A 21420-nucleotide genomic window follows, 5' to 3' on the forward strand; every position below is an offset into this window, starting at 1 on the left:
AGGCATGGTTTCTGATACATACCTAAACACAGCAGTAACTAAGTAGAACATATTTTATATCTAAACAGATTTTCATTTTACCTTAAGAGGCTGCCATTTTTCCAAAATCCATAAGTTGAGGCTACCCGTCCAATAGTTTATTTTACTCAAGGTGTATCCTTAGAACAATTGTCCAAGCACTTGTTTGTTTTTTGCATTGCTGGTGTATTCATTTTCTTTATTATATATTGAGGATATGTTTTACTTACTCCATCTATACACAGTGTATTTTATGTGGGTAATTGTATCTGGTACAGATCTGTTATTGGAATTATGTTTTTCTGCCTGGTGCTGCTTCCTAGACAAAGGATACAATTTTACTTTAGAAACAAACATTGTCTTTCCATTATTGTCTGTAAATACTGCATTTATATTACAAAATTGAAACATTACTGGCAAAGCACATTTTAAATTGTATTACTACTTTTTATGTAAACATAAAGCTATAAATCATTCATTCATTTGTTAACTTGATGTGCTCCTAGCAGGAAAATACAGGGTGATTCAAAAAGATTTATCCGATCTCAAAGTGCCATATTTTTACAACCGTGAAGCGCCTAAGAACCAATCACATACCAACTGAAAGAGGGGATCACAGAGTTTCTGACTGTCACCGGAAGGTCACTCCCTTCAGTCTACGCATTTCTCAACAACGAGCTCCCTCATTGCCGGATTGGCTATAAAGGAGCCCACAATTTGGCAATCCACTTATGGCCCCCAAGATCACCAGATCTCACACCGTGTGACTTTTCTTTTTGTGGGGGTATGTTAAGGATTCTGTTTATGTGCCACCACTCCCAACAACACTGGATGATCTCCGAAATCACATTGAAAGAGCTGTGAGTACAGTGACACATGGCATGCTCAATCGAGTATGGGATGAATTTGACTGTTGCCTAGATGTTGCTCATACAGCTAGAGGAGGTCATATTGAGCACTTGTAAAATTACATAAACTTTATGCTCACCTAAACCATTTACAATTTACTGCATTGTTCTCTAATGATTTAAAAATGAAAGAAATAATTTTGAAACCAGATGAATCTTTTTGAATCACCCTGTAAGTTAGCATGAGTGTAAATAGAGTGTATCTCATGAACAATGGTTGTACAAAAATATTTTTATTTTTAACACATTCCCAAGGGTTATAACAGGACCCTAAACTGTTTGCATGAACATCCAAACTTCTCGTAACCTTCAATATGTCTGGGTGCCTCATGAAGACACTTCTCTCTACAGTGCATCCCGGCACTACTTGGACGTTCTCATGGATGTTGGCCTTTGTACTGAGTTAATTAACTGCCAAGCAGTCTTGACAGTGAGTTCCAGTTAGTCCTTCTTAAGTTGCAGACTAACTGTGATTTAGAATCGTTGTTCTTTGTTAATTGTTAAATTGACCCCTGTGATGGACTGGCACATTTTTCAGAGATGTTTCCTGCTTTGGTTCCCAGTACTGCTGGGACAGGATCTGGCCCCATGTGACCCTTAATTGGATCAGTTTGAGAACATTATATTATTATTTATTAACTTTGCCCCTTACAATCAATCAAATTGTATTTATTATGTATGGTTTTTATAAGTCACTATGGGTAAAGATATCTGCTAAATAAACATTAATAATAACACATGATAACATGCCCGAAACTGCACTCTGTCCTTCTAAACTATTTATGATTTATCATCATTTATTTTTGGAAAGGCTTATTTTAGCAACTAATGTTCTATTTTGTTTTATTTGACTGATCCTAGTCAAATAGGCCTGAAAGAAAAGGAACACAGCCAGATGACCTTGACCACTGGGTAGGATAACCACTGCATTAAAAGCCATAAACGTTTGTCTGACTCATATCGCGCCCCTCGACTTAAAATATGTTATACTAACACAATTTCTTTACATTGCACACAGCCATAACTGGTATATTACTTAAGCGGTACGTAATAAAACAGGGATGTCACACCTTTGCTGACTGAACTCTGCGCCTGTGAGAGAACACCTGACAGAAAGGCTCATGTTAAATCACACAGTTCGTCTTTTCTTTTCCCAGGCTTTTCATTATTTTAGGAGCAGGGGTGTTATTATGAGCGGTACATGGGACTTTCTAGTAAAATTTAATCCACATACATGGTGCGTCCCCATCAAAGGCACAATTTAGCATGTTATAACAATTCCCCGCTCAACGATTTCAATTAAGCGCCCTCATAACTGTCAAGCTTTTTTCGTTTTTATTTTATTACTGTCATCTACATAATGTTCCTAATTGAACATTGATCGAGAATAGCGGAGTCAGGATAATAAATTACAAAAAGCAGCACGTCAGCTCCAACACTGTGGCGTTGATTCACAGGCATACCGGCCACGCCACACTCCACGCAGACTTCGGCACCGACATCACATCGCGCCCGCCGCACAGAATTTTAAGGCTACAAGGGTAAATACGGCACCGGCAGGCCCGTTAAAAATCAAGGAGAATCGCTATTACTCGTGGGCTGCACGAATCATGCACAAAAAAGCCGGAGAATAGCAACGATTAATGTACAGTAATCAGCACGCATATCAAACCGACCGTTCTCTTCCAGTCTGGCCAGTATCGTCAGCATAAATGTATACTAAAACAAGACGGCCCTCGTTGTCATTGCTCACTCACCTTAAACGGCTTTTTGGGCGCCATATCACTACCGTACTTCTTCTGCAAAAGTGCACGCTGATTTGCGCTTGCATTTATATATTTAACAATTATCTTTCTTATAATTAGTATGTCCTACTTTTTGAAAATGCTATATGTGGAGCAAATGTCTGTGGGGATGCTTATTCAAATTACGATTACACTGTAAGTTTATTTAACACTTACGATTTAGAGAAAACGGGGTTATAAATATCTAAAGTGCGGCTCACGCGCAACCCCGCCACCAGTGCAACAAAAGGTGCTGCACGAGCTCTGTGTGCGCGCCGGCGCCAAGCACTGGAGCGAGCTTCTTCGGGCAGTGGCTGCTGTTACCATAGCGACGCGAAGCGAGACTCCCGGTGTTACCTCTTTACTGAAAACACAGATACATTGTTCAAAAAGGGGCAACAGCAAATGTATACTTTTCCCGTTTCTGTTTGTTATTATAGTACTTTGCATTACAGCGGAATGTGTTTTCAATCAAAACAGTGACCCATCCTCTTAATTCGCTTTGGGTCTTAAGAAGCCGTGTACTGTCTCGGCATGAATTAACTACTTCGTGTGCAGGGTGCTCTGAGGCACACATCCATATCGGGCCAGTTCACAATTGATTGTCCTAACATGCCTTTCAATCAGAAGATGTAATACAGCGACATGTCTAATGCATTTGCTCTTCCAGGAGTCTCTTAATCATGATTTTTAATTTTTGATCGCATTTGTCCTTTTTAGTTTCAATGTAAATAATGATTATTGTGTAAATTTGGTATTATTGTGGAATGAAGCTCTCCTGAGTGACAAGGCATTCTCTCAGTATCTCTATACAAGATAATGATTGGCTGGTTGAATTAACATAATCTAAGTCTGAGTATAACAGAAAAGCATTTAAGATTTAAACCTGGGTACCAAAAAGTTGTGAAGCAGCGAATGCATATACATACTTGCATAAAAAAATAAACGCATGTCTGCACTAAAATGGTACCCTGGAATGACTGCATCACAATTTGATATGTTTTAGGTTCTTGGATGTATCGTTGTGAGATGGGAGTCTCACCTCTTTCCACTGTACTAACATGGTCAGAAAGCTACAGTTAATCTTACAGATTTTTGAGGTTTTCAAGTTAGATTTTGTTGTTGTGTTTCTACAGTACATGGGTAAAAATGTAAAAATATATAAACATTGAGAAAATTATTAGACACACATGAACACCTACTTATCCATGCAATTATCTAAACATCCAATCATGTGTGTAATGCTGCCAGAAAATTGGGCTTTTAAAGTATTCTAAATACAATTTGTAATGTTTAATTTGTGTATTTCAGTGTGTTTTTATTTCTGAATTATTTAGATAATGACTCTTAAGTTGTGGGCTCAGAGCTCATGGGAAATGTCCTGTAACTGAAATGGCAGGAAGGTACAAATGACCTCTTTAGATCATTAATATTCATGAGGTATTTTTTCAGAAGTGTCAAATTTTGGAGGTAGATAAAATTCTGGGCTGTATGCAAAATAGACATAGACAGGAATTCTGGGAAAATAAGTACAGTATATTTTGTTAAAAGTGTCAGTCAGTCATATCCAACCTGCTATATCCTAACACAGGGGTCTACTGGAGCCAATCCCAGGGCGCAAGGCAGGAACAAATCCATGAGCAGGGCGCCAGCCCACCGCAGGGCACACACACATACGCCAAGCACACACTAGAGACAATTTAGAATCGCCAATGCACCCAACCTGCATGTCTTTGGACTGTGGGAGAAAACCCAAGCAGACACGGGGAGAACACACAAACTCCACGCAGGGAGGACCCGGGAAGCGAACCCGGGTATCCTGAGAGAGGCAGCAGCGCTACCACTGCGCCAACGTGCCGCCTGTTAAAAGAGTGTCATTGTTTATTATAATTTATATATTTAAGTTTAGATAAAGTGACCAGTGTGTGTGTGTGTGTGCATGAAAGAATATGTGAAATGGAGGCTTGGGACTTTAAGAGTAACATGTTTCATGTGTAGCCAAAAGTAACTTAATCAACAATCAACCAGATCACAGGAACTTATTGAATGTCCGAAATTTTTAACTGATGTAATAGCTTGCATAAGGCTGTCAGCAAGACACTATAAATTCAAAGGACTGTAAAAGGCACAGCCAGATAGACATCATAACTACCAAGACTAGAAGGGGAGAGAGTGAAATAACTGCCAAAGAGAAGACCTCTCAGTCAGACTTTGCCACCTACCCTTTCAGTCCTATGCATCATGCCTGGTTTAAGAAAACAAAGACTACCACAATCAAAGCTATAGCCACCTGAAATGAAGCTTACTGTGTGATCTTGATTTGAATCATTCAGGTTGTATGTTTACATATCTGATATTTACACTTGGTTTTTTCCTTCAAATGAACATAATTAATGATTGAAATAGTTCTGAGTATTGCTTTGTTGAAGTTGTCCTTTTATTTACTGATATTTAGCAATGATCGATGATTGTTAATGATTAAAATGTGTCCACAAAAAATAATTTTTGTGAAATTGTCATCAGGATACAAAAGCCTGATGGGAGTAGCCGTTCTTGGCTTTTGCTAGGGTATTCTGAAGTGTAGCTCTTTCAGAGGAAGCAATCTGAAGATAATTTGACACGTAAGTGATTCCCGACAGGGATGCCTTGTGAGCAGAATGGTTTCTAGGTCTTGGTAAGGTTGAAATTAAGGTAGCTAGCCTCAGAGATATCGTTGGTTTGTATTTGAGCTTGTTTGTGCTGAGTGAATGTTGAATAGGTTAAGTTTTGTAGGACGTATATGTGAGTCAAGGCTATCAATTTAGGCATTTCCAGTATTAACTTGCACACCAATATAAAAAGACCTCAGGGGTTAAATGCATTTCCTGGACACTTTCACACCACATAATAATGTGGCTGAAGTACAATGCATAAAATTATTCAGATACAGGTAAAACACTAGAGCTGACAGAAAGGCTACAGTAACTGTAATAACCACCCCGTACAACTGTGGTGCAGAAAAGCATTTCATAATGCACAACATGTTGAAGACCACGTCAGGTGCCACTGCTAACCAAAAACATAAAGCTAAGTCTGAAATGGACACAGGCTCATCAAAACTGGCCAGTTGACGACTAGAAAAACATAGCTTGGTCAGATTGGTCTCTATTTGTGCTGATGCCCATGGATAGTAGAGTCAGAATTTGGCATCAGCAGCATCAATCCATGCAGCCAACCTGCCTTGTGTCAACAGATCAGACTGGTGGTGGTGATGATGTAAGGAAATGTTTTCTTGGGGTACTTTGGGCCTGTTAATATCAATCAATTTTTGTTTGAGTGCATGGCCTAATTGAGTATTGTTGCTGACCAAGTGCATCCCTTTATGGCCACAATTTACCCATCTTCTAATGGCTACTTTCTGCATGATAATGCCTAATACCACAAAGCAAAATTAATCTCAATCTGGTTTAGTGAAGATGACAACCAACTCAGTGTTCTTCAGTGGCCTTTCCAGTTTCCAGGCCTCAATCCAATAGAATGCCTTGAGGATGTGGTAGAATGGGAGTTTTGCAACATGAAAGCGTACCTACAAAATCTGTAGAAATTGCATAATGCAATCATGTCAACATGGAACAGAATATCAAAGGAATGTTTCCAACATCTTGTAGAATCCATACCATGAAGAACTGAGACTGTTTTGAGAGCAAAAAGACGCCCTACCCAGTATAGGTATATTGGTCCTATTAATTTTTTTCAGTGAGAATATATTATATCAAACACACTAAATCAAAGCAAATATCTACCTCTGCAGTAAGGAGCACAAAGTTGGTGGAGTTGATTCCGATGGGCCAGTAGGTAGAGTTGGCTCCATCAGGTGCCAATAGAGTCTAGCCGCAACCCTCCAGTGCTACACTATGGTTAAGATTAGGGCTGTGGCAGAGTTATCTTACTCAAAAAATGGCAAGTACTGTTAATTAAGTTAACTCCACCTACCCGGAGCTCCAGTGTGGACACTCTGGGCTGCAGAGATACCAGACTCAATCAGAGATGCCAGACTCAATCAAAGGCATTCATTTTAAAACTTCAGCTCTATTTTCCATTGCTTTCGCCTAAGCAAACAATTTAAACAGGGGTGCCCCCACTCCAGTCCTGGGAGGCTGCAGTGGTTTCAAGTTTTCATTCCCTTTTCTTGATTAGTGACCAGTTTGTGTTACTATTTAACTTCTTTTGCCTTCATTTTAATTGGCTTGGTATTAAAGACTCAGACCCTTTAATCATTTCTTTTTTCCTTAATTTCTAGCCAAACAATAATGAGGTACAAAAACAAGTCAACATATGACCAGCCACTTGAGTCCATCATACAACAGCTTATAATAAAGAATGTTGAAGGTCTCAATAATGTTGATCTGCTCAGGTCATCAAAACATTGTGACTATGCTCTTAGGAAAAATGAAGACAGTTTTGGAAATGTCTGCTGTGGCAGCAAGAGAGAAACAACAAGCCATGGAATTAAATAACAAGTTTAATTATCAACAAGAATCGACTTCTAATTATGGTACTGGTTAAAGTGAAATTGGTTGGAGTTTAAGGCCCCAACTTAGCTGGACATCTGTCAGCTCACTTCATTTCTCATTTCTATTTGGCTGCCATTTAAGGAAAAAAGAATCAGTTAAGAGATTTGAGTCTTCAACAATACAGCATTTATAATAAAGGGAAATGAAGTCAATTAACAACAGAAATTGGTCAGTGATTAAGAAAGTGGCAAAACGAACTCCAGCAGCCGCTGCAGTCTTCCAGGGTTGGAGTTAGAAACCCCTGATTTAGAACATCCTGTAAGAAAATGATTTGTTATGTATAATATGATAAGTATGCTGCTTCCAGCTATGTCCTAGTTATTTAGAGGAGTTGTAAGAGTGCTTACATTCTGTGTGACTTCAGCCAAAGTATAAAGATTATAAATTCTGAGAATAAAAAAAAAAAAATATGCACCAAGATGATGTCATTTCCACAGCTAGTAAGTGACCTCATTGGGCTCAAGTAATGCATTTAGGTATTTAATAATTTTCAAAAGGTTGTTTGAGCCAAACTGTTTAATATTCATATAACATAATATGTGTGGACAAAGACACCAATTTCAGGAAATGGAAGCATAGAAGCAGGAGTAAGAAGTACATCAGGTAAACTGATTAGTGCTTATATATTAAGTTAAAATAAATGTATGTATTCTAATGTATTGTTCTTTATAATGGTGCAAGAAAGTGATTGCATGCTGTCTGTTGGTCGGACATGCAAGTAAGAATTTCACTATACAGTAAATGTGACAATACTACGACTATGAGTAATACCACTACTGCAAAACAAAGCTGTCAGAGTTTGGCTGTGGCATCCAAGCCATCCAAACTAAAATGAAAATCTTAACCTAATCACTCAAGACAGGTAATTTCTACAAAAAAGAACAACGTATTTAACTGATGAAAAGAAAATAAACAAACACTTTATGAGAAGGATCCACATCCAAAAAATGTGCTGCAGTGATTAGGAAGGCTATTAGGATATTTGGTTACATAGCACAGTGTCGACTGCAAATCAAGGGAGATAATTCTTAGGCAATGCAATACTCTTGTGAAAGCTCATCTAATATGTTTTGTGCACTATTTTTTATTAAGAAAATAGTTATCATGTGTGGCTGTTTATTTAGGAAATACACAGGAAAACCATAATAACCACATAATAACTCAGATAATTTAATCTGAAGTCTCCTATAGATTGTGCAAAGAATAGTATCTAGGCTGATTACAAAATGTGGAGTATACACTATTAGGAAGTATTGAAGGAGCTGAATCTTTTCAGCTAAAGCAAATGGAGATTAAAAGGTGACATTGATTGAAGTGCTTTGTATTATGAAGAACATTAGATGGTTAAATCATAGCTAGTACTTTAAAATACATTTTTATTCAGTACACAGAAGTTGAAGAAGCTGATTAAAGGAAAATTTTGTACAAATATTAGAAAATAATTCTTCGCCCACAGAGAATCATAGATAGTAATACTTGATGATATCTTTCAGAGCCGGGTAAATAAGGATTGATCAGTTACGCTGAGATGGATGGCCTGTGTTGTTGCATTCTTGATGCAGTCTTTAGCTTTTCCAAGTCATCTGGTATATTTACAAGGGTCAGTGCTCACTAGCACCACACCAAACGTCCTGGAATCCCTACAGATTTTATTTTTTCTCCAGCCGTCTGGAGTTTTTTTGTTTTTTCTGTCCCCCCTGGCCATTGAACCTTACTCTTATTCGATGTTAATGTTGAATTATTTTGTTTTCTTATTGTGTCTTTTATTTTTCTATTCTTTAATACGTAAAGCACTTTGAGCTACTGTTTGTATGAAAATGTGCTATATAAATAAATGTTGTTGTTGTTATTGTTGTTGTCCTCCTGCTCGGTCCCAACAATGTGCATCACCAATGTCAATGCCTCTCACTACTGTCACTCTCATAGGGCTTGGAAGGACCCTACTGCTGTGCTGGTGCCTAATTTCTTGGTACTTAACTGCCCCTCACACAATACATAGATTTTAAACAAAGAGGTTCAGCTTATCTCTTCTGACAGATTAAATTCTTATCCTACACTTTATTTGCAAAGGCAAATTTTACAGTTTTAGATAATTTTGTCTTAATATATCCTTGCCATTTTATTGTTATCATAAAACTAACAGTCGTCACCATCCAGGACTCTGAATAACCTGTTAACGCACCATAAAATAAGTGTTTTATTTTGTAACAATAGTGAATCTACACAGAATAATTAATTCATAATAATAATGATGTGACTCCCAAACTTGGCCTTTACTATTACAGTCTAACCCAACTACAAAGTGTATGCCATCATTTTTCCCTACTAATGCCTTTTCTTCTCTCATCTCACATCAATGTTTGTTCCTCACTTCCTTCTCCAAGCTTGTGTTACTCTAGCAGGACAAAGACGTTTACTTATAGCAAATGGAGGAGTAAGCGTCAGTTTCCCCTATTTGTTTTGTGAATTTATGCACCCGCCATGGGACACTCCATCATGTTACCACAGCAGAATGCAGACCAAGGGTCAAATGTGTCGTTCCCCTAGCCTGAAAACCTCAGTTGCACTATGCAGACTCTATTTTATGGAGTTTCCTCCACCTTCAAAATATATACTGCGATGTCTAGCCCAGAAGGCAAGAGAAAATGTGTTGATTTGGTTGTATCCATCCATCGATCCATGCATCTGTTTTTAAACCAGCTTAATCCAGTTAAGCCAAGGTCTTATCGTATCTTGCACAAAAGGTGGACAGGGTGCCATTGCAAGTACAACTTAAACAAACACCATTACTCACTAATGTTAGGTCAATTTAGGATAACTTATTAACCTAACAGAAACATTTTGGGGTCATTCAAGCAAAATGACTCCTCTTATTGGCTAACTAAAATGATTTTAATATGCCAGCTTTTGAGGCAGTTTAGATGTAATTGATTACGTCTTGCCTGAAGAAGGGTCCTGAGTTGCCTCGAAAGCTTACATAATAATTAATAATAATTCATTACATTTATATAGTGTTTTTCTCAGTACTCAAAGCGCTACATATTATACTCTTTTTAGTTAGCCAATAAAAGGTGTCATTTTGCTTGACTTCTCACTACATCCATAATGGCTAACACGGTACAACACCCTAGCACTGCTGGGGATATTCAAGGGAGAAGGAAAACCCAAAGAAAATATTGCAGATATGGAAAGAACATGCATCAACAAAGGTAGCAAGATGGCCAAAATATGAACCTAGGACTCTGAATATATACTGTAGACAGCAGTACCACCTGTAATTTACTCCTTCTAGTCTATCTGGATATTTTTGATTCCTTTGAAAGGCAAAATTGTTTACTTTGTAAAAAGACCACGTGATTATATGAACTATGAAAGGCATTACCTTAGATTTGATTTAACTAATTGGTGATGCAAAGATGATTGATGTAAAAATAGCAAGCAACCAAATAGGTCTACAGCTTCCCAAACAGATTTTAAGTTAGCACCATTTTAAAAACCACTGCCTTAGCAAAGTATGACACCAGCTACTGCTTGTTACTCACATGGTCATCACTGCATAACAATGTTCTGTCGTCCTTTTTCTTCCAAGAATCTATGTACTGTATTTTTATAATTTGCCCTCTGCCCTAGGCTGCAGGATTATATTTTAACCAGTCTGCTGATAACTGCAATGCAGCGGTTCTCAACCTTTTTACTGAGGGCTGCAGCTCTAGTCATAAACAAGCTAAGAAATCAACATATTTTCTTGAAAAGGACATTATGTTAGACTTTTTCAAATATATTTAACTGGTAATGACAGCAATATTTGTTTAATATTTTTTGAGATCACATCTTTATTAAAACAAATGCAATGGAGAAGAGCACTGAACAAATAGAAGCTAGAGCACTGTTTTACAATTAGAAAAAAGAAATCCAACCCCAGCCCTGCTTAGCTAATTCATGATTAAAAATAGCTTCTAAAATTTACTTCAAAAGCTTTCAAAATAAAATTGTTAATTTCTTATAAATAACAAATGAATATATCAGTGAGCTTTCTGAAGCTGATTAGATGAGGTTAAAATGCACCAATTGTTGATTGCCATCACCCCCCCTCCTCATTGTCTGCCATTTGCATTTTATGGCACATTTTCTAAGGGAAGCACACACTTTTAGAAGCACTGTTGAAGTGTAAAATTCTCTGAAAATGATCTGACAGACACACAGCTTACTAGACGATTACAAGTCTTTTCATATAATGCGGTGTTCATTTTCCAATAAACATAAACATGCTGAGGAATGACCAATGCAAATGATTTATGATTGCGTGCCAGTAACATCCAGGCGCTTGTTCAAGTAAGACAGGACACATGTTAAGAACCTCTGCCATAATGTATTGCAGTTTTGTTGTAAGGACAGAATAGTAAAGATATCAGGTGAAATAATAAAATAAACAATGAGAAGAATGATGTAAGTATGAGACTGCCAGCTGCTTTTGAGAGAAGCACAGTTGTAAAGTGGTTAATGACGCTGTCTCATAAGTTCATCTTCCTGGACTAAAAGCGCATTCACTCACTGTTTGTGAGGAGTCTGCTCATTTTTCTTGTTTCTGCAGAGGTTTTTGTTCTGGTCATCTGGTTTTCCTCCCACATCCCCTACAGGTAAGGTTAACTGGTGAGTAAATTGGCCCCGTACGGGCAAGGGCATTTATGAGCCCTAACATCTTGATACAGAGTAACTTAATGCTTTGTGTCCAGTGCTGGTAGGATTGGTCCCAGTCCCCCATGACCCTGAAGTGGATGAAGCAGATTTGAGAGTGTAATGTTAACTGATTTATATCATTAGTATTATGTGCAGGAGCTGTAGGCTAAAAAATCACATTAGGTAATGTATATGGGTTTTTCCAATTTAAATCACAGAAGGTGTCAGTTTTATATATCATAAAAGATTAATACAAAAAATAAACCCCCTCTTTTTAATTAAATTGTTGTAGGGAATCATAACAAATAAGGCAGAACCCAGCCTGAAATTGAAACCTTGTAAATATACATTTTTAAACACAAATTTGTGCATTTTTATTGGTGTTATCTGGCATTCCTTCCACATTCCCAAAGTTGTGCATTTTAGGGTAATTACTAATTTTTAAGTGGCTGTGTTAGCATAAGAGTAGGGAGATATCCAAGAGTGGTCCCTGCAATGGACTGGTACCCTATCCAGGTTTGGTTTCTGTTGCTGTCCAAGGATGAAAATAGAGCGCCATCTACAAAATGAAAATGTGAAGGAGAGGACAAAGGTTGCGCCATAGGATTGCATACTTTTAAAGAATGCCTTAGTTGTACTAAGAAGAATGAACTCTTTAATTTACACAGATATCTCTCTCTCTTGGTTATACTATGGTGAAACTTTCTTCATGGACATTGATTTGAATTATTCAGGTTGTAAGTTTTCTCTGCAAATAAACATAAGTAATGTCTCTCTATTATAAAAAAAATCTTGGAAGCAGACGAGACGTGATTGTCTCAGAGACACTTTCACATCCTGCGAGACGAGTCTTCGTGCCAAACGATGTAACCATGCCCAGGACTGGAAGCCCTGCGGGAAAAGAGCTTATGCCAAGAGATTGGGAAAAGTCCTGTGTGGTGATGTCAGACACATTAATTGTAGAGAGAAAGAAACGATATTCCCTCACGTGCAGTTATATGTTGCGTTGTTACAATGTAATTCCAAAAACGGAATCAAAATTCATTGAGATATTGATTGAAAAATTAAAATCGAAAAGAGATTGAATATATGGACATAAGTGCGCTGCACAAAATGCAGATCATGTGGAATGGCAGCAGCAGCAAGCCAGCAGCTGATCGAGCAAAGAGCAGTTAAAAAAAAAACTGTATGTGTTTCCCATTGCATCACTGTTTATCTACTTGCGGTGCGTACAGCCACCCTCTTCACAATATGAGCAGCAGAGATGCGAAGTGGTTGGCACATAGCATGGGGGTGGGCAAAGGCCCCTAGTTTAAATTAAAGTTTGAATATTATCTTAATGAAGTTTCCTTATTTATTGAAATCATCTGCCCCAAATAATGAATTTGATTCATCCTTTGTTTAGTTCTTTCAAAGATGGCAATCAGATTACCAAAAGATAAAGGTAGCCTGACCGGAGAACCTCCTGGCTTCTGCTAGAATATACAGTATGTCTTGCATATTTGCTTAGGTGTGAGCTGGGCTCTTTCTATTAGAACTGTGCAGCCCTTTCAGGGTTAACAATGAGTGAACTGATGGATATAGATATCTCTCTGGTCTCTGCTAAGGTATTGTAGCTCTTGGTTTGTGAGGCCTTTTAAAGGTAATAATTCTGAAAATGGAACCCTGCAATTGTTCATCCTGGCAGTAATGCAACTCTTGAAGTGGCTCTTGGCCATTGCTGAAGTTTGAAAATGTAGCCTTTTCAGGGCTAGCAATTTAAGAGTCCCCAACAGGTGTGTGACTTGTGAGTGGAGTGAATTCTGCTACTTCTTAAGTTATTGAAGGTGAGGTAGCCACCCTGAACCCCTGCTTTCTGTGATAAGAATGAGTGATGAGTGAATATCAATTAGAAACAATATGTATTGAAGAGTGTCCATGTAAATGAAGGTTAATAATTTAGACCTTTTGAGAATTAAATTGTCCATCAATGTAAGAAAAAGAAACTTTAGAAGTTAAAGTACCTTTTATGAACACTTTTACATGATAAAACAGCTCTACATGCCAACTTTGGAAAATTAAAATTACATGCTTCAATAGTTTAACCAGAGACTTAATAAGAGCCATTAGCACAAATGGATTTCAAATGTAAATCTCATGTAATGATTGCTGCTATTTACAGAGACTGGAAAATAATTAAAGATCACAACTGTATCTATCTTTTTGTAAAAAAAAAGTTCTTTCCATAGATGAATACATCTTTTGCATGCATATGAAACATGGGAAATTTTTCTAGTTTTCACAAATCTGTGTCTAATGATCATGATCCAAGAAATTTAACAATTGGGCTATTGTTGTTGAAATAAAAGTATGCAAAGCCTCATAATGACCTCTCCTCTGGATTACACTGCTGCCCAAATTGTTGTTTGTTTTAGAATATAAATCAAAGGAAACAAAAATAAAAGTCAAAAACATGTGTCAAAGAAAATTTGATAAAAATTAAAATGATAGTATGAAGGAGAAGAAGAGGGGGGAGACATGTCTGGAGGCAGGAGGAGAGGAAGAAAGTAAAGAGAGTGGAATTGAGGGTAGGGACTTTGAATGTTGGCAGTATGACTGGTAAGGGGAGAGAGTTAGCAGATATGATGGAGAGAAGGAGGGTTGATATATTGTGTGTGCAAGAGACTAAATGGAAGGGGAGTAAGGCCAGGTGGATTGGAGGTGGATTCAAATTGTTCTAACATGGTGTGGAGGGGAGGAGAAATGGGGTAGGGGTTATTCTGAAGGAACAGTATGTCAGGAGTGTTTTGGAGGTGAAAAGAGTGCCAGGCAGAGTAATGATTATGAAGCTGGAAATTGGAGGTGTGATGATGAATGTTGTTAGTGCATATGCACCGCAAGTTAGGTGTGCAATGGGTGAGAGAAAAGATTTTTGGAGTGATTTGGATGAAGTGATGAACTGTGTACTTAAAGTACAGAAAGTGGTGATTGGAGTGGATTTCAATGGGCATGTTGGTGATGGGAACAGTGGAGACGAGGAGGTGATGGGTAGGTATGGTGTCAAGGAGAGGAATGAAGATGGTCAGAGGATAGTGGATTTTGCCAAAAGAATGGACATGGCTGTGGTGAACATGTATTTTAAGAAGAAGGAGGAACATAGGGTTACGTACAAGAGTGGAGGAAGATGCACGCAGGTAGATTACATCCTATGCAGAAGAGTTGATCTGAAGGAGACTGAAGACTGCAAAGTGGTGGCAGGGGAAAGTGTAGTTAAGCAGCATAGGATGGTGGTCTGTAGGATGATGTTGGAGATCAGGAAGAGAGTGAGGGCAGAGCCAAGGATCAAATGGTAGAAGCTGAAAAAGGGAGACTGCAAGGTTGAGTTTAGGGAGGAGGTGAGACAGGCACTGGGTGGCAGTGAAGAGTTACCAGACAGCTGGGAAACTACAGCAGATGTAGTAAGGGTGACAGCAAGAAGGGTGCTTGGCATGACATCTGGAAAGAGGAAGGAGGAAAAAGAAACCTAGTGGTGGAATGGGGAAGTACAGAAGAGTATACAGAGGAAGAGGATGGCAAAGAAAAAGTGGGATGGTCAGAAAGATGCAGAAAGTAGACAAGAGTACAAGGTGATAAAGTGCAAGGTGAAGAGAGAGGTGGCGAAGGCTAAAGAAAAGGCTTATGATGAGTTATATGAGAGGTTGGACACTAAGGAGGGAGAAAAGGACCTGTACCGATTGGCTAGACAGAGGGACCAAGCTGGGAAAGATGTGCAGCAGGTTAGGGTGATAAAGGATAAAGATGGAAACATACTCACAAGCAAGGAGAGTGTGTTGAGCAGATGGAAAGAGTACTTTGAGAGGCTGATGAATGAAGAGAATGAGAGAGAGAAGAGGTTGGATGATGTGGAGATAGTGAATCAGGAAGTGCAACGGATTAGCAAGGAGGAAGTAAGGACAGCTATGAAGAGGATGAAAAATGGAAAGGCCGTTGGTCCAGATGACATACCTATGGAAGCATGGAGGTGGAGTTTTTAACCAGATTGTTTAATGGAATCTTGGAAAGTGAGAGGATGCCTGAGGAGTGGAGAAAAAGTGTACTGGTTCCGATATTTAAGAATAAGGAGGATGTGCAGGAATGCAGTAACTACAGGGGAATAAAATTGATGAGCCACAGCATGAAGTTATGGGAAAGAGTAGTGGAAGCTAGGTTATGAAGTTAGGTGATGATTAGTGAAAAGCAGTATGTTTTCATGCCAAGAAAGAGCACCACAGATGCAATGTTTGCTCTGAGGATGTTGATGGAGAAGTTTAGAGAAGGCCAGAAGGAGTTGCATTGCGTCTTTGTAGACCTGGAGAAAGCATATAACAGGGTGCCTCGATAGGAGCTGTGGTATTGTATGAAGAAGTCGGGAGAGGCAGAGAAGTATGTAAGAGTTGTACAGGATATGTACGAGGGAAGTGTGACAGTGATGAGGTCTGTGGTAGGAGTGACAGATGCATTCAACGTGGAGGTGGGATTACATCAGGAATCAGCTCTGAGCCCTTTCTTATTTGCAATGGTGATGGACAGGTTGACAGACGAGATTAGACAGGATTCCCCATGGACTATGATGTTTGCTGATGACATTGTGATCTGTAGCGATAGTAGGGGGCAGGTTGAGGAGACCCTGCAGAGGTGGAGATATGCTCTAGAGAGGAGAGGAATGAAGGTCAGTAGGAACAAGACAGAATACGTGTGTGTAAATGAGAGGTAGGTAAGTGGAATGGTGAGGATGCAGGGAGTAGTGTTGGCAAAGGTATAAATAATTGGGATCAACAGTACAGAGTAATGGGGATTGTGGAAGAGAGGTGAAAAAGAGAGTACAAGCAAGGTGGAATGGGTGGAGAAAAGTGTCAGGAGTAATTTGTGATAGACAGGTATCAGCAAGAGTGAAAGGGAAGGTCTACAGGACGGTAGGGAGACCAGCTATGTTATATGGGTTGGAGATGGTGGCACTGACCAGAAAGCAGGAGACAGAGCTGGAGGTGGCAGAGTTAAAGATGCTAAGATTTGCACTGGGTGTGACAAAGATGGATAGGTTAAGAAATGAGTACATTAGAGGGTCAGCTCAAGTTGGACGGTTGGGAGAAAAAGTCAGAGAGGCGAGACTGCGTTGGTCTGGACATGTGCAGAGGAAAGATGCTGGTTATTTTGGGAGAAGGATGCTAAGGATATAGCTGCCAGGTAAGAGAAAAAGAGGAATGCCTAAGCGAAGATTTATGGATGTGGTGAGAGAGAACATGCAGGTGATGGGTGTAACAGAACAAGATGGACAGGACAGAAAAATATGGAAGAAGATGATCCGCTGTGGCAACCCCTAACGGGAGCAGCCGAAACAAGAAGAAAAAGAAGAAGTATGTGTGAACACTTCTTTGTTTTCTGTTAACTGCTCTTAAGGCTTCTTAAAAACATAGACCACATTCAGACTAATTTAAATTTTTTTCTGGCTGACGTGGGTGGCCACCATTAAGTGAAAGTACTTACTGTGCATGTTGTGCTCTTCAGTTCTGTTTGATTATACAGACATTCTCAAATTAAGGGTCAGTGGGGGACAAAACTTATCCCAGTAGAACTGAATATAAGGTGAGAAACAGCCTTGAACATGACACTAGTTCATCACAGTGGATGTGTAATCATGTTAAAGCCTATATATTGCTCAGTCTACCTGTACATTATAGAAACTAAATCATGCAAACAGCATTTCATGCTACACATTTCCCAAAGATGAACATCACAAGACCTTTTATAAAACTGAGATCAGCCATACAGATCTATCCAATTCCAAAGAAATCAGAAGACTACAGCTAACGTTTGCCAGCACAACATGACATGGTAAAGCACTATTAAGCACTTTGCACTCCCTGCTTCTATGACAAATATGAATTAGAAGCAACAGTGTTATGGTGGAATTATGATATTGTTGGAGTTACAGAATCACAGCTAAATAAAAGTGGTTGAGAGGAATGTTGTATTAGTGGCTCTATCTACTTCACAAAAACAAGGTGCAAGAGGAAGAGATGTGGCAGTATATGTCACAATCAATTCATTAATAGAGAGAAAAGAAACCTCTCTGAATAAATGTTTGTTAAGTCAATAAAATGAAAGTCAAATTGACTTGACTTGGACTTGATAATATATTTAGTGATTTCAGTTTGGTACAGCCTACAAACTTTTAATACTTAGACAATAGCATATTTATTAATGAAATAAGCCTTTTATGCCACAAAGAACATGTGCTCATATGCACATTCAGCCTTGCAAATACAGAGTAGGAGACTTTACTTGGAAATATTGAAGAGGGAACTGAAATTATGCTGAAATGACAAATGACTTCTTCCTCACCTAGTTTATCCCAGGTCCAAAACAAAGTAATCTTTGAATAAACCTCATCTTGCCTAATTACAAAGTAATAAAAACAGAAGCAACAGTATCCACAATGTGCTTAAGTCTAAAATTGTCTTTGAAAACATACAGATGCATACCAACACACCAACATAATTTCCATAAAGGGGAACTGGAAAATCAAAACATCATGAACAATACATTATGTTACTTATGTTGCAATTCAGGATTAAAATAATTATATTCCAAAAACAAGTCAAATGAAAACAGAATGCAAATGGAGGAAAGTGGACATTACTAAATGTCAAGACTGAAAAGATAACTCAATATAAATATCAGGAAAGTGCAAACATATATAAACCTTGAGAAACACCAGAGATTAAAAAAGACCATTGTACACTAAAGAGAACACACAAAGCAAAATGTAATGTAAGCCAAGAGAAGTAGAAAACATATTTCCTGTACCCCTCCAATAAAAAATATTGAAAAACAATTTAAAAAGCCTTAGAAATGTACTAGGAAAAATAAAAAGAGAACTGAGAAGGTTCATGATGAATACAAAGGTACACATGTGGCTCACATGAAATTATACACCAATCAGATGTACATTTTTCCCATATAAAATGAACAAAAGTAAAATCAGAAATGAATTAAAAGGCAAAAAGCCCTTTATACAGTTCTATATCAAAGATTAATTTAGGGCATATAAGCCATAGTTAACTTATAAAATTACATTTTAAGCTGGTTAATAGCCTGAGTCAAAGAGTACAAATAAGTTAAACTTCCTTATCAGTGGAGTCTATCAGGGATCTGTCCTCTAGCCCTCACTCTTTCTAATTTATATTAAAAATGTTAATTATAATACAGCTAGTAAACATGTGATATTTTCAGATGAAGCCAAATTTATAGGAATTCTAAATACTGAGGAGCAAGCAAAAGCAATTTTAAATGTCTTGAATAATTTACATACATTTTTAAACATCTTGAAAATTAAGTTTAATATAGACAAGTGCAAAGTGTTACATGCAGGCAAAGGCACATTAATTATATATACAAGTAACACCTGAAAAAAGATTTAAGAGGTTTGTGTTGACACAACAATGCTAGGAGCAATTAAAAATATAAATAAAATACTAAGTTCTATTTTAAAAACTACTGAAAGTAATTAATGGTCCATTAGGGACTCTATAATGCATGGGACTGTATCTGGAGTATCAGTAGTTCTGGGACCTCATTTATAAAGTGTGCTCATGTACAATAAGAAGTTTGAAATGTGTGTACGCAGCTTTCCAGAGAAACATCAGAATTTATGTAAAAACAAAAAGTTGATACATGTGCATTTTTTCTACAACTATGACCCAAGTGCACGGAACATTCCAGAAAAACTAGGAAATGACAACACCCTTGACTCAAGTAGGGGAATGTAGCCAAACTAGCTAAATGAAGCTTGTACATAAAATAATTCACAGCACTGAGCCGTTATTATAATGTGCGTTGACATGACAAACATGTTACACCTCAATAACAATGAATATGATGCACAGACTGTATATTACTAAATTTTAAGAGGGCCAATGCTGCATATTTGCACGGAAGAACATTTTTGACTTTTTGTCAGTTTATATCGGCTACTTGTTTTCACTAATCAGGGACACGTAAGGAATATCTCAGCCAAGCTTCACTCCACCATGCCTGCTATGCTAGCAGCCATTAACTGACCAACGAGTCACTACATTCAGTTTCCTTATGGCTTGGGTACATAAAACATTAAAAGGCAATTTTGCTGCATGTGTAGCTCACCTAATGTAATCAGGGGCACTTTATTGCACTCATATTGCAACAAAGGCACCTAGAGAGAATGAAGCTGCTTTTGTTAACTGTGAGCAGTTGCATTTCATTAATGCACAAGTCATCTGTGATACCATAATGTGGCTGATAAGCACTGTGTCTCAGTGTCCTGGATCGACTTGTGATTCTTTTATTCTGAGGCAAAATAGTTTTGGCAGACATGACGGTACTGCATGTGGTCAATAGCTTGTTGGTAAGTTAACTGGTTGAACCTTCAATGTTTCATATGGGCTGTACTAATTATTGTATCAGCAATCACGTCACATTACATGTGCAAGGTGATTGTGGCTACTCTCTCATTGTGTAGAAATGTGTGTATCTCAGGTTTTATAAATCTGGTTTTTTTTTTGCAGTACGCATTTCCCTGTTTTTTGATGTGTGTATATTTTTTATGCTCAAATCCATGGAAAGTTTTATAAATGAGACTCCTGGTCACCACACTACAAAAGACAAGGTATCACTCAAAAACAAAAAGCAGGTACATTCTAAAACTAAATGGCCTGTCTGACTCTGAAAAGCTAAGGGAATTTATAGTCTTCAGTCTTGAACAAAGATGCCTAACTGCATACCTAACATAGGTCTCAGAGTGACTGATCAAGCTGATCCAGAAACATTCTTTATTTAAACAGTGAGGACAAAGCCGGAAATTAATGAGAAGCGCATTTAATAAGGGAGACAGGAAGCACTACTTCACACAAATAGAACAAACTACTGTCCTGTAGTTTAAATGGGGGCCTTCACAGCTTTTAAACTAAAAATAAAAATAATTCATTACATTTATATAGGATTTTTTCTCAGTAATAAGACATTAAGGCAATTCAGCTTAGATCAATCAAATTAAGTAGATACACTGATCTCCTGTCCTTTGAAAATTGTGTTATGCTACTTATGCGTCTTCCTGTGCAGTGCTTTATATATTAATCTAATTTACATTATTTCCACATTAAAAGGCATACAGTGCAATGGCAACTGCCATGAAAATGTCTTATATTTGACTAGTTAAAATGATGACCGTATTCTTTCTCATCCAATAATAGATATTGCATGTAGACAGCTTGCTTATGATAAGCTGCTTACAGTATTTTGATAAGAAAGAGCATTTCAGCCCTGCAGAGGGCACCATAGTTCATTGTGTTCTATTGACTTTTTGTGTAAGTTTCAGAACTTAAAAGGCACCAAGGAGTTGTATTTACTTGAGATGCAGAGTAGGGTATTTCATATAACTGCAATAATCTATATGAATAAGGAGGGCAGTAGTGGCTCGCATGACAC

At 38.0% G+C, this 21420-nt stretch overlaps 1 protein-coding gene across 3 annotated transcripts in view; it reads right to left on the reverse strand.

The window, feature by feature from the left end:
* The window catches only part of trim46a (tripartite motif containing 46a), a 64312-nt gene that overhangs the window by 34495 nt on the left and 8397 nt on the right, over positions 1–21420 (reverse strand). Inside the window, exon 1 of one of the 3 annotated variants that reach the window (XM_039751972.1) lies at positions 2684–2762. The exons of the other annotated variants lie outside the window; for them this stretch is intronic. Coding sequence (XP_039607906.1) covers positions 2684–2707 — 24 coding nt within the window. The 5' untranslated portion in view covers positions 2708–2762. Of the gene's footprint in view, positions 1–2683; positions 2763–21420 lie in introns of those variants that run through there. 3 annotated transcript variants of the gene reach the window in all.

Source organism: Polypterus senegalus, chromosome 1, assembly GCF_016835505.1.
Source record: "Polypterus senegalus isolate Bchr_013 chromosome 1, ASM1683550v1, whole genome shotgun sequence".
Lineage (NCBI taxonomy): Eukaryota > Metazoa > Chordata > Cladistia > Polypteriformes > Polypteridae > Polypterus > Polypterus senegalus.